Below are 12,080 nucleotides of genomic sequence, written 5' to 3'. Positions count from 1 at the left end.
AAACGAAGGGGAAATGGTCTCCGTTAAGGCGCGGAAAAAAGTGCGCCTGGGCTGGACTTCTTCGGAAGGGGGAGGCAGTTTTCGAGGAGAGGGGCAAGAGGGGGAGGCGTTGAAGCCCCTCAAAGGCACCCAGGTTGGCAAGCGAGCGGGGGAACCCTTCGCCGAGAAAGGGTCCCCGCGGTTTCGCCATCGCCGCCTGGGGGAAGCCCCGGTCGCTGTCACGACGCCTGCAGTGTGCCGGGCCTGTTGCTACCCTTGGCCCCGCGCTTGCAGCAGTGCCACGGTGGTTTCCCTCGCCAGAATTTGGCGGTGGGGGATGGGGGGGGGGATCGGGCTCCCTTGGGGGGGGGGGGGGGGGGGGCACGAGCAGAGAGGAGAGAGAGAGAGAGAGAGCTGCTAGAGGAGTGAGAGGTGCACATGCAGCTGTGAGAGCGAGTGCCTGCTCCGACCCAGAGGCGACCTCGCTGCGGAGGAGGTCGCCGGCGGAGAGGTGGGTCGCGTCAAAGTGCTCCACCAGCCGCGCGCATTGCGTCCCTTTCCCGGAGCCCGGCCCGCCCATGATGAAATAGACTGCATTCTCGCCGGCCCGCTCGCCTACAACGGTGTAGGCACTGGCGAGTGAAGCCGCGTGGTTGCTTCTTGTGGCACTTGCCACCCACAGGCGCCATGCGTTGTGTGAGGCTTTCGGTGGAGACAGGCGCGCGGCTGGCGATTGGGTGGTACGGGCCGATGGACACATATGTGCATGCATGTCTCGAGCACGCCTCTCTGGCTGCTGCCGGCCGGCACGTGCTGCGTCGCTGCAAGCGCCATTCGCGCACGTTGCTGCCGCAGACGAGAGGCGCTGCCACCCGACGAGACCACGAGCGCCTGCGCAAGCGTGGCCGACAGCAGGACGGAAGGCCAGAGCAGGAAGCGCGCCATATACACACACATGGTGTCAAAAGAAACGATCCGCACTTGCGCGCACTCGAGGGGCCAGGATATGCAGCAAGGAGGGCGGAGCTGCGCCGAAAGGCGAAAGAAGCCGAGAGAACAAGGGAACGGCAGGCGGCGGCGGCGGCGCAGAACGAGGCAGAGGAGAGCGACGCGACAGAGGAAGAAGCGACAAGGGAGAGCACGACGAGAAGGGGGCGACCGCGAGGTGGCACGAAGGTTGAAGCGAGAATCGGAGAGAGACTGCGAAGAGAGATAGGAAGAGGCGGACGCCCAAGGGTGGGCGACGGCTAGCGCACCACACCCCTCTCCTTAAAATCCCTCCCTGTGTGGTGGCGGCGTGCCGTCCTCCCATCCCTCCCTTGGGTTGTCCTTTTCTTTCTTTCTTTTTGGGCGGGCGACGGCTTGCGACACACCTTCTGTCCCGTGAAATCCCTGTGTGTGTGGTGGCGGCGTGGAGCGAGGACCGAGGTGCCGCCTCCCATCCTGCTGGCATGTTTTCTTCTTTCGGTGAGCCGGTGGGTGTGCCAGTCCGCGCCAGTCCGCGCCCTTGTCGTGCCAGCGTGCTGTGAGAGAGGCTTGTGTTTTAACAATTCTTCTTTCTTTGGACATCCTTTGGGAGAGAGAGATTTTAGGAGACCAACAAGAAATCACGACTCTCACAGTGATTTGGGCTCCGCAGCTTGTTAGCCCTCAGCCGAAGCTGGGGCCGGTCCCGTAGCCGAGAGAGCCCGCGCCCATGAGTTTGACGCGGTCGGGGGGGCCTGCGGAGAGGCCAGCGAGGTGGCGATCGCTGTACTTCATGGTGCCCTCGGTGGGGCGGCTGACAAGCCAGAGGTCGATACTCTGGACGACCCATAGGATGCCAACGAATGCCTGAAGGAGAGGGAGGCGAGGCCAGAGGCAGGCTCAGCTGCTCTCGGGTGATCTCGCTTTGGTGGCTGAAGGACCCGATGGTCCTGTCACATTCGCGTTCCGAGTCGTGGGGGTAGAAGAATTCGAGGTAGAATCGAGTCAGCACATCCTTGTAGTACAGAGGACCGCCAGGCTCGCCGGCAGCATCCGCAGGGAGGCAGCATATGAGGCACCAGTCTTCTGGAGAGCTCAACAGCTGCGGCCGCGATGGCGGAGTCGGCCGCGGTTCGAGCGAGCAGCTTTTGGCTGCGGGATCGAATCGCGGAAGGCTCATGCCCTCGCGGAGCGACGGGCGGGTCGCGCGGCGCGCGCGTGTGCGAAATGCGACAACAGACGACAGATGCCAGACGCCTGAGCGCTGTACGACTGAACTTTTGTTGCCGCAATCGCCACCGCCGCCATCTTGGACGAGCAGTGCGAGCGCGCTCGACGGCGGCCAGCCGTCGCGGGCCGGGCCGAGCCCGGCCTCAACCGGCCGCGCCGCCGTAGCAGGCCCGGAGGCCCACATGGCGGCCGACCAGCTGATAATCCTTTGGCCGCGTTGGGTAGCGAGGATGTGTTAAGCGGCGATGTCGGGTGAGAGTGTGTGTGCGTCGTGTTCGCGTCTCCGTCTGGTGTCTAATTAGCTCCGAGTGTAGAGGGGGCGTTCCGCCGCTAGCGGCTAGGGGAACGACCCAAAGCGTAGAGCCAACGACCCTCGGAGACCCGTGTTTACTCTCTATGGCCCCTTCCCTGCGAACGCGCACCCCCCTAGGGCCAGGGCTTTCTTGCTCGTAGCCCGATCCCAATCGTCCGGCCCGCTGCGGTCTAGCGTCTAGGCTCAAGGCTGCGGTGCGCTTCTTAGCCTCCCCGGCCCCCTGGGCGTGCGGCAACTACTCGCTCGAGTGGTCCTCCTCGAAACGAGGCTCGAGGCGGGAGCGAGAGCCACGGGCCCAGACCTGTTCTTTCACACCTCACCTCGAGGGTCGGCGGGCCCTCCCGGCGGGGCGACGCCGACGCGGGGGTCCGCCGTCCGCAGGGGGGGGGGGGTGCTCCTCTCCACACGCGGCGGACACACAGGGGCTAGGCATTGGTCCCCGGTAATGAAGTGTTGTGGGAGGTATGTTGCTAGCGACTCGGGCCCTTTCCTGGTGGTTGCCATGGCGTTATTCGCTCCCGCCTCTCCTTGGCGGCGGCCCGCCGCCGCTGGCTATGCAGGTCGTGGATAGCTTGTGCCCCCGCGACGATCGCGTCCGCCTTTGCCCGCGCCGTTCGGTTTACCGGCTCCCGCCACCACGCAAGTTTGGTCAGGGCCCTCCGGTGCGCGTCTTTGTTTTCTTGGCACCGGAACCGATCGGTCAGCATCCTCGCAATCTCCGGCACGTGCGTTGACAGCTGCGCGAGATCACCCGAGCCTGTGGCTCCGGACCTGAAGGGAGTCTCGTCAATGTAGCCTCCCAGCAAAGGAAGGAGCGACGGGTCATCTTTCGTCATCTTTCGTAACCGCCCGGTGATTGCGTCGACCAACTGCTGCGGCCAGCGCAGCAGCTCCGCCGTCGCGCTGCGCGCGGGACGCACCACCGCCGTCGCGGAGGCGAGGAAGCTCTCGGGACAGGGGACCGCGAGGAAGGCGCAGAGCGCTCGCAGGTGCACGCGAGGCTCTCTTGTGAAGAGCTCGGTCCTCAGGTCGAGCCAGCCAACATCCGCCTGCGCGAGGCTGGCCGGCGCGGCGGCGGCGCCTGCGGATGCGCCTGCACGGGCGCACGCGCATGCGAGGCCACTCGACCCCTCCACCGAACAGGTGCAGCCATGCTCGGCGACCTTGGCGCGCAGCCGCAGGATCTTGGCGAGCAGCGAGAGTCTGGACCACGCCTTTGTGCTAAGGTAGGCGAGCTCGCACACGGTGAGCGCGTGCCACGATTGGTCGGTGGGTGGGGCGGCACCGCCCGCGGGGCGCAGGTCCGCACTCGACCGTTCCACCAGCCAGCGCGTCGCCTGCTTGCGGACCGAGGCGTGAATAGACGCTCTTCACCGCCCACGACAAACTCTCTAGCAAGCGAACGCCATCATATCGAACGGGTTGCGCAACACGTGCAACAGCCGGAGGGGCAGCTGCAGCCCCGCCGCCATATCAAGCAGCAGAGAGATCTGCAGCAGCAAGTGTGTGGGGTGAAGGTGATGTATCCATGTGCACAGCCGAGCAGCAGCTTCTAGCAGCTTACTGCGGCGTGCGTGCGTGTGTGTGCGTGCAAGTACCTGCGCGGTGCCGTTGAGGGCCATGAGGTCCTCAGCTGTCTGGCCGCCCTTCTTGTCGCCGATGGCCAGTAGACCGCGGCCCTCGCACACCCCTTGGTCGTCAGTCTGGCTCGCAGCGCACCAGCGGCCCTGCCATGGGAGCGCGCCGCCGAACGAGTAGTTGAAGCCCGACTGCATACGCCCGTAGACGGCGCACGTGACCGAGTTGCGCACAAGTGAGGTGAAGAGAGCCGTCCGCCTTGAGGCGCCCTCCCCGGACGTCAGCTGACGTCCTGTACTCGCTGCGCGTAGCGACCTGTACTCGCGCAGCGAACCGTGCTCGTGCGCCATGACGATGTTGGGGTGCGCATCGAGCAGAGCGCCCACCAAAGTGTGGCCAGAGCTGGAGTAGCCGACGAACATGGAGAAAGTGCGTAGCTGAGCAAACGTAGCTGAATCCAGGTGGGACGACCGATCGGCCACCGCATCGCGCTGGCCAGAGGTGAGAGTGTGCTGCAGGCAGTCTCCGCCCGCCTGCGAATCAGCCAGCGACAGGGGCTTGCGCTCGAAGCCCGCGCGGAGCAGGTGCTCGGCGTGCTCATAGTCGCTGCTTAGGGACGCTCGCTTGGCCGGCAGGGCTAAAGTCACGCACGCCGTCGTGAGGCGAAGCCCAATCCAGCCGCGGCCCCGATTCATCGAGACGCACTGACGCACAAAAACAACGACGGAGCGTCACTTCGAGGGCGGTGCAAGGCGGGGCGGATTTTAGCCCGCGAAACGTAAAAGTCGCGTGGAAGCAATTGTCTTGGATTCCGGCTCCTTGCTGGATAGGGGCGTTGCCGATACTACCTATCCCCAGAAACGCAGCGACGCGAAAATGGCGAAAATAGGCGAAGGCGAGGGCCCAACTTCAGAGAATCGTGCTTTTTGGGTGGAGGTTGGGTGTGTTGGGTTGGGTTGTGTGGGTGAGGTTGTTCCGAGTGAGGTTAGGTCGTCGGCGCGAAGGGTGAGGTCTCGACCGCCGCCGCTCACGCCAGCGTACGGCCAACATCGGTGTTTTGGCTTCGCCACCGTCCAAGGCGTGCGCCATGCGCTCGCCGACATCGACGAGGGAGCACGCTGTCCGGACGAGCGGCTTGCTGTGCGGACGCCTTCTTGTGGCTCTCGTCGAGAGCGTTTTGCGGCCCGGCGGGTGGGAGAGCATGTGTCGTTATGATGTGTCACTGTGTGCGTCACATCGATGTGGATAACAAGCTACAAGCACGGTCGATCCGTCAAAGCGATACACTCGTTCCTATCACGTTGGAGGTTGGATGGCTTACACGGAGCTTCTGTGCCGGCACACAGGATCAGGAAGAGCGGCCGTGCGGCAAGAAGAGCTCGATGGGGAGCGAGAACCGTCAGATTTTCAGGTGCAACCTGAAGTCCGTCCCAAGCGCGCTCAATCCCTCCCAAGCGAAAGCCTGTGGCTCTCTCGAACTCGTCGATACTCGCAAATGTGTCTTGTGTGTGGGAATAAACCATAAAAGTAGCTTTGAATACGCCCACGAAAGGCCGCTTGGTGAGTGGTTGGGGTGGCCTCAGACATCCCCAAGGGAGCCTCTGCGGTGCCCCATAAGCAGCTTAGTGATTGTTGAGACTTTAAACGATTCGTTTGAAGAAACGCAAACAAGCCAGACACTACTATGGTCACCAGTAAACCATAATTCGACTTTGAGGGATCATATCTCAAAAAGCCGGGAGATAGCATCGCATTATTGTTGCATATTATGCCACATAAGGTCAGACTTGATCCCACAAGCATCAAGAACCCGATGCTCCGGCTCGACTGTGCCGGCACACTGCCTCCTCGCGCCTGCTGCTAGCAGCCGTCGCGGCCCGTGGTGCACCAGAGAGAGAGGTCGACACGTTGCCCCCGCCGGCGAGTCCGCGCGGCTCAAAGGCCGGCCAGAAGGTGTGTGGTGACGGCACCGTGGCAGGAGTGCGGAGAAGAGCTCGCCGAACGCGAGCAGCAGATGGCCAAAGTGTGCCAGCGCGAGAGCCTCGCGAGCGGGCGCAGAAGGAGCTCGCCGTGACACGATGCCGGGCGGTGGTGGTGCTCTGGCGACTGTGCACAGTGGGCAAGGTCAGGCTGCAGCAGGGCAGCACGATGGTAGTGCCCTGCTGCAGCCTGGCCTGACATGCACAGGGCGAACAGAGGCGGTACTATCGTCCGCTCGTCGTCGAATCTGGTCGCCCTGGTGCTGCCCTGGCCTTCTGTCTGCCCGCTCAATGGGTGGCAGGTGCCTCTGCTGCTGTGGCATGCCTCACGGCTGCGGCTGGCCGGCGCCTCGGCGCGTCAGCTCGGCTCGGCGTAGTGATAGTGGCCAGCGCAACTCGCCTGGACTCAACGCTCAGCCAGGAGCTCCCGCACGCGCTGGCGCGAGTCATGGCGCATGCAACGCGCAGCAATGCTCGCCTCGCCTCGCGCAAATGCGACCGTCCTCGCAGCCGACAGTCCACCGCCTGCTAAAGAAGCACAGCGACGAAAGCGGCACCGGCGACACATGGCAGGCTGCTGGTCATGACGCAGTCATAGGGTGTTGTGTGCCGTCAGAGTGACTCTCTGTGTGTGTCAGGGATAGTCAGGGCTGTCCATCAGAGCTCCAGTAAGCTCGGAGACACCCCATTAGCGCGGCTCGACTTCTTTGAGTCACTGCCTTCCCGGCGGTTTGGCTGTAGAGCCTCTACAACAAACTCTACAGCAAAATCGCGCTCTACATCGCTCTACAACGGAGGCGCTTCGTCCCGCGGCGGATGTAGAGCTCTACAGCTCTACAGCGCTCCAGAGCGCTCTACATCTCTACAGCTCTACAGCGCTCTACACTCTACATCCTCTACACCCTCCCTCAGCGCCAACCCAACAAAAAGCACGTTTGGGTTCTCAAACGCGGGATTTCGTTTTCTTTCCCAGCCTCCAACAACGCCTCCCCGGCGCAGAGGGGCCCCCGGAGGGATGCACAACCGCCTCACGCCACGCCGCTTGCGGCGGTCCTATTCGCAGCTGGAGCACTTGGAGCACTTGCATCGGAGTACTCGAGTACGGAGGATTCCTATTTTTTGTATTTGCGTGCTCCCAAAGCCCTCATCACGAAGGAGTACGAGCGTCGAGCGCACGTCGCCGCCTGCCGACGGCGGCGGCGGCGGAGGAGAAGGCGCCGTCGGCAGAGGCGCCACAGATATGGCGCCAGTCGCAGCCGGCGGCGTGAAGCTCGCGGTGAGGTTGAGCGGTCGCAGAACGCGTTGCGGGCTTGGGGATGCGGCCTTGCTCGACGGTGGCTGCTCAGGCGACTGCAGCTGCTCGTTCTCCGACGCCGGCGCCCCCGCCGGCGACGGGCAGCACCCGTGCGGGCAGCTCTTGAGCTTCTTGCGCCCGTGATTGTGAATCAACGAGCAAGAAGAGACGGCCGTCTCGTCGAACATGGGATCAAGCATGGGATTGACACTCATGCGAGTCCAATCGAGCCAACGTGGCAGTCCAGCCTAATAAATAAATAAATACAACGGACATCCCAAGCTAGGGCTGGGTCGAGGACAGACACGTCCCCACCTTTGCAGGATTTTGCAAAAGCGAGGGGGGAGGGCGCATCGCCGCGCGGAGAGGGCTGGGCAGTCCAGCCTGCTGTGCACCTCTGTGGCCGAGAAAAATCTTTTTATTTGAAGAGAGAAAAGGATGAGCCGGGCCGCCGCGGCCGGCGCGCGCGCGCCAGCGCAATGCCTGGGTGTCCCAAAAAAGAAGAAATGGGCGAGATCCCGCGAGCAATTTGTCGCTCGCAGATCACAGACGCTTCCCTGGAAGAGCTCGGTCGCCGAGAGATGCTGTCGCTGCCGCAGTCGTCCTTTGCCCTCTCCGCGCCGGTCTCGGCGATGCGTGGCGTCGTCCGCAGCGGCCTCGCCCCGCGCATGGGCGTTGAGACCATGTGAGCGCGAGTGCCAGCGCGAGCGCCAGGCTGCGCCTTTCTCCGCTGCACTCTGCATCTCCTCATCAAATAGGGAGGGCGTGGGGCCCGAGACGGGCAACAAGGTGTTTGACCCGGTCGGCTTCGCGACGCTGGGCGGCGACGAGACGCTCGCCTTCTTCAGGCACGCAGAGATCAAGCACGGCCGCGTGGCGATGGTGCGCACTCTCGCTCGCCATGAGGACACTGGCTGCGGGTCGCCGAGCAGAGCGGTCGTAACGCCCCGCGCAGGCGGCGATGGTGGGCTTTCTCTTTCACATCAACCACATTCACTTCCCCGGCTACCTCTCGCCCACCGCCGGCGTCACATTTGAGCAGCTGTCTGCCGTCGGCCCCTTCGAGGCGCGCCCCCGCCGCCCTCACCTCCGCCGCCGAGCCCGTCACCGCCGAGGATGCCTCCACTCGCCGACCCCCCCCCCCACCCCCCCCCCCACCCTCCTCTTCCCCCCCCGCCTCCGCCGCCGCCGCCGCCTCCGCCGCCGCCGCCGCCACTTCCGCCACGGCTCCGCCGCCGCCGCACAGTCCCGCCATCTTGGCCGCGGCCCCTCCCACCGTCGCCCGTCGCCCGGTGCGTCAGGCGTGGAACAGGATCCCGCTGTTGGGCCAATGGAAAATCTTTTGGACCATCCCCGGACTCGAGCACGGGTCCGAGTGCCTCGATCCGGCCGGCCCCTACACAAAGGGGGGCCCCCCGGGGAACCCCAAGTTTCTCAAAAACTTTTGGGACCCCCCGGGCTTCCCCAAAAAGCTGATTGAGGCCCAAAAGGGGGAGAAGCTCTTTTCCAACCTAAAAAATGGCCGGTGGGCGCGGGACCCCCCCCCCCCCCCCCGCCGTCCTCCCTCACACCCGACCCCCCCCCCTCCCCCCCCGCCCGCCGTCCTCCCTCACACCACCCTGACCCCTCCCACCCTCCCATCATCCGTGCCTCAACAGCCTCGCCATGATTGGCATCGCCTCCGTCTGTGCGGCGACCGCCGTGCCCGGCTCCGTCCCCCTCCTCGCGAATGCGCCTGCTCTGACCGGCCCTGGCTTCGCGCTGCCCTTCGGGACGTTCTGAGTGCCGAAGGGAGGCGCGAAGCTGAGTGAGACGTGCTGAGGCCAGTCGGTGCTGAGGCCAGTCGGGGCAGGCGAGCGGCCGCAGCTGTGCGTGGTTGGCTCTACTGTGTATGAGCTCTCTGTGCCCGAGACATGAGAGTGCGCCCGCCCGTCCGTTTCCCTCCCCCATTGTGACTTGTAGGTGGTGCACCTGCTGCTGCTCTGCAGAGTTTTAGCTTTTTATACGGTTTGGTTTTTACTGAACACTTTCACACATGTTCTCGCTCCACAGGAACGCTCTATGATCTCTCAACTCGGTGCCGACACGCGGGCTGCGAGATACTTGCACCGGCCACAGTCCAGCAGCGCCCTGGGTGGCGCGCAGGCGCACACGAGACACCAGACACGTCCGGGCGCGGCCACGGGTTGTTTTTGCCGACATTTGGCGATTCCGCGGCTTACTGGGCCCCTGAGCCGCTCCCCGTGTGCTTGTGGCCCAGGCATGATACTGATAGTAAACGGGTCAGAACCGGCCAAACACAGGCTACAGCCCCACACACGCGCCCGCCATAGCTCCTGGAGAGCATGCGCGAGTGACGCGCTACACAAGCCGCGAGAGTGGCATCAGAGGCAGGAACGACGTGCTCTTGCTGCACCTCGCAGCTGCACCGAGTGTGCTCGCAGTGTATGCTACGGCCGCCGCCTACAGCATTGCTCTCGTGCAGCTAGGCGACGCAGGTCCATCAGCAGGGCTCATCCAATGCGACATGCGAGCGCACATTGTGCGTAGCCGCGGGCAGGTGGCAGTGCACAGCCGCACACCGGCTGTGGCGGCTCGAATGCCCCCGGCAGCAATGCTGGTCATTAACTTGCGTATTGGGGCCGCAGCAGACTGCTGCTGTGGCAGCAGCAGCAGCCTGCTGCTGCCTGATTCAGTCAAGCCAGCGGTGCAGCGAGGCGTGCAGAATTCGCGCGGTTTGGTACCTTCTGAGGCTGAGCGCGTTCAGTACCGGTGACCGGAGTTGGATGGTTCGATGGAGCTCGCCGAGCTCCATCGAACCATCCATGGCCGGACGGCGGAGCGTGAGGTGGCGAGCGGAGAGGTGTACCGCAAAACACGGATCTCACGGATGTCAGTGCCCAAATGCGCCCGCCGTTTTTCGTCATACCCCCCCCCCCGAAAACCGCCGACTTTGACCGGGTCCGGTTCTACCTCACTCTCATCTCTATACTTTCAGATAAACGTCAGATCTGTGCCACCCTGCTCCCTGGGCTGGACCTAGTCCGCACCGCGCACGGGCCACAGCGGCTAGTGCCATTTCACTGTGGCACAGCTCGCGTTACAAAACTTTGATTATGACCATTTGCGCCATTTGGTACCTCTCGGTGCCTTCCAGAGGCAGCTACGACCCCGCCGAGTGGACGGGGGCACTCGGCAGGTGGCGCGGAGTGCCCCCGTCCACTTGGCGGGGTCGCAGCTGCCTCTGCGCGTCCTGGGGAGGTACCGAATTGTCGCCGCCGGAGACGAATCGACGCCGCTGAGATCGGAGATCAAGCTCTGACAGGTCGCACGTCGCTCCTTTGACGCCGACGTGACTCACCCGTGCAGATCACATCAGGACACGGTTTCGACGCGCTCGGTACGACGCCTGCGACCCGTCTCGGGTCAGGTGGCATGACGCTCATCTCGCCCGCCAGCGCTGCCTTGCAGGTTGCCACGACGAGGTCGAGCACGCTTCTATACGCTCGCCGAGCCTTCCTTTCCATCCCATTAGGTAGCCTGGGAACGGTGGCGGTCAGAGGCAAAGCCTACGAGGGGTGGTGGAACCACATGTCACGGCTACTGGTACTGCCGGCTCGACCCCGCGATAGCCTCCGAAGGCTGACTTTGCGGCACCATCATCGGACGGTGTCGACGAGTTGGGTCGCTCTCGCGGTAGCCAGATGACCGCTCATACTAGTAGTATCGGCCATGGCCGCAGGGAGCGCGGGGGAGGGCGCTGGAAGCAACACGGAGCTCCGTTGGAGGCGTTTTCAAGATTAGCGTGATGACTGATGTCAGAGTGAAATGGCACCTGCCAGCGCGGTCTGTGGTCTCTCTTACGGTTCTACGCAAACTGAAAAACAAAAAACGAATCGTCGCTTAGAGGCTGTGCGACAGGCTGTGGTACAAAAGGCTTCGTCCGACCGTACCGCCCGGGCGCGCGCACAACCACACCAGCGCGCCCCCCTGTCGGCACAGCCGGGACCCGGCACCATTTGCCCGCGAGCCCGCCCTCCGGTATGCGGTAGTCACCGGCGTTCTCTCCCGGCGGCCCCCTCCCCCCGCCCACCCCCACCCCCCACCCCCCACGTTCCAGCCTGTGCAACTGCACCCTCGCCCAACACTATTCCCGGCGCTACCAATCGCTGTCTGCCCAAGAAGTGTCTGGCTTGGGTGCGGCGGGGGCAGCAAGCGCAGCGGGCGGCGACGCCGCGCTGGGGCCAAGAGCGGCCTCAAGCTCCGCCTCGAGATCCTATTCACGGCCGTCTCTGTGAATCGACCCCGAACCAGCCTTCGCAACGCCGCGTGGCCGCGCTGCGCGGCGCCGCGTCGTCGATCTCTCCTTGCTCCGCCACATCCGGCGCGCTGGGTGGGAGCGGCTCCGCTGTCTGCTCCGACGGCGCTGGGGTGGACGAGGCGGGGCGGGGCGAGTCCGGCCCCCAATCGTCGTCGCCCCAGCCAGAGTCCGCGCCCCAGCTGGCGGCATGAGCCTCCTCCGCCGCGACGGCAAGAGCCGACGAGCCTCCTCTCTCGGCCGCTGCGGAGCTCCTCACCGCGGGGGGCGCCTCGGCGGCGACACGAGGCTCGTCGCCCCACCCGTCGTCCCACCCTGAGTCCCGCCACCCCTCCTCCTCCTCCTCCTCCGCCGCCGCCGCCGCCCGGGCCCCCGCACTCCCCTCTCTTTCACCCCTCTCCTCCTCCCCTCCCCCCCCCCCCC

At 64.5% G+C, this 12,080-nt stretch overlaps 3 protein-coding genes across 3 annotated transcripts in view; 1 reads left to right on the top strand and 2 right to left on the bottom strand.

The window, feature by feature from the left end:
* Positions 1 to 924, bottom strand: part of EMIHUDRAFT_226561 (hypothetical protein) — a gene marked incomplete at both ends in the record, with an annotated part of 1,945 nt that extends 1,021 nt beyond the window's left edge. The window contains 2 exons of the mRNA XM_005788636.1: positions 461 to 594; positions 822 to 924. Of these exons, the coding sequence (XP_005788693.1) occupies positions 461 to 594; positions 822 to 924 (237 nt within the window). The remainder of the gene's footprint in view (positions 1 to 460; positions 595 to 821) is intronic.
* Positions 925 to 1,629: 705 nt separating this feature from the next.
* Positions 1,630 to 4,761, bottom strand: EMIHUDRAFT_110313 (hypothetical protein; the record flags this gene model as incomplete). Its single annotated transcript, XM_005788635.1, has 4 exons — positions 1,630 to 1,812; positions 3,112 to 3,825; positions 4,087 to 4,324; positions 4,382 to 4,761. 4 exons carry the CDS (start codon positions 4,759 to 4,761, stop codon positions 1,630 to 1,632), a joined length of 1,515 nt encoding a protein of 504 aa, XP_005788692.1.
* A 3,190-nt stretch (positions 4,762 to 7,951) lies between these two features.
* Lhcf58 (light harvesting protein) lies at positions 7,952 to 9,194 on the top strand. The gene is made up of 5 exons (XM_005788634.1): positions 7,952 to 8,024; positions 8,098 to 8,221; positions 8,295 to 8,405; positions 8,641 to 8,864; positions 8,998 to 9,194. Exons 1-5 carry the CDS (start codon positions 7,972 to 7,974, stop codon positions 9,119 to 9,121), a joined length of 636 nt encoding a protein of 211 aa, XP_005788691.1. The 5' UTR covers positions 7,952 to 7,971; the 3' UTR covers positions 9,122 to 9,194.
* The last annotated feature ends 2,886 nt before the right edge of the window (positions 9,195 to 12,080 follow it).

The sequence above is a fragment of the Emiliania huxleyi genome, assembly GCF_000372725.1.
Source record: "Emiliania huxleyi CCMP1516 chromosome Unknown EMIHUscaffold_133, whole genome shotgun sequence".
Lineage (NCBI taxonomy): Eukaryota > Haptophyta > Isochrysidales > Noelaerhabdaceae > Emiliania > Emiliania huxleyi.
Note: the sequence above shows the minus strand (reverse complement) of the source record. Positions and strands in the feature narration are given on the sequence as shown.

Bases quoted from the DNA above. Each gene is read 5' to 3' on its own strand.
- Lhcf58 (XM_005788634.1), top strand. From the start codon at position 7,972: ATGCGTGGCGTCGTCCGCAGCGGCCTCGCCCCGCGCATGGGCGTTGAG. The intron at 8,222-8,294 runs GTGCGCACTCTC...CGCCCCGCGCAG, and splicing joins AGCACGGCCGCGTGGCGATG to GCGGCGATGGTGGGCTTTCT. The intron at 8,406-8,640 runs GCGCGCCCCCGC...CCGGTGCGTCAG, and splicing joins CTGCCGTCGGCCCCTTCGAG to GCGTGGAACAGGATCCCGCT.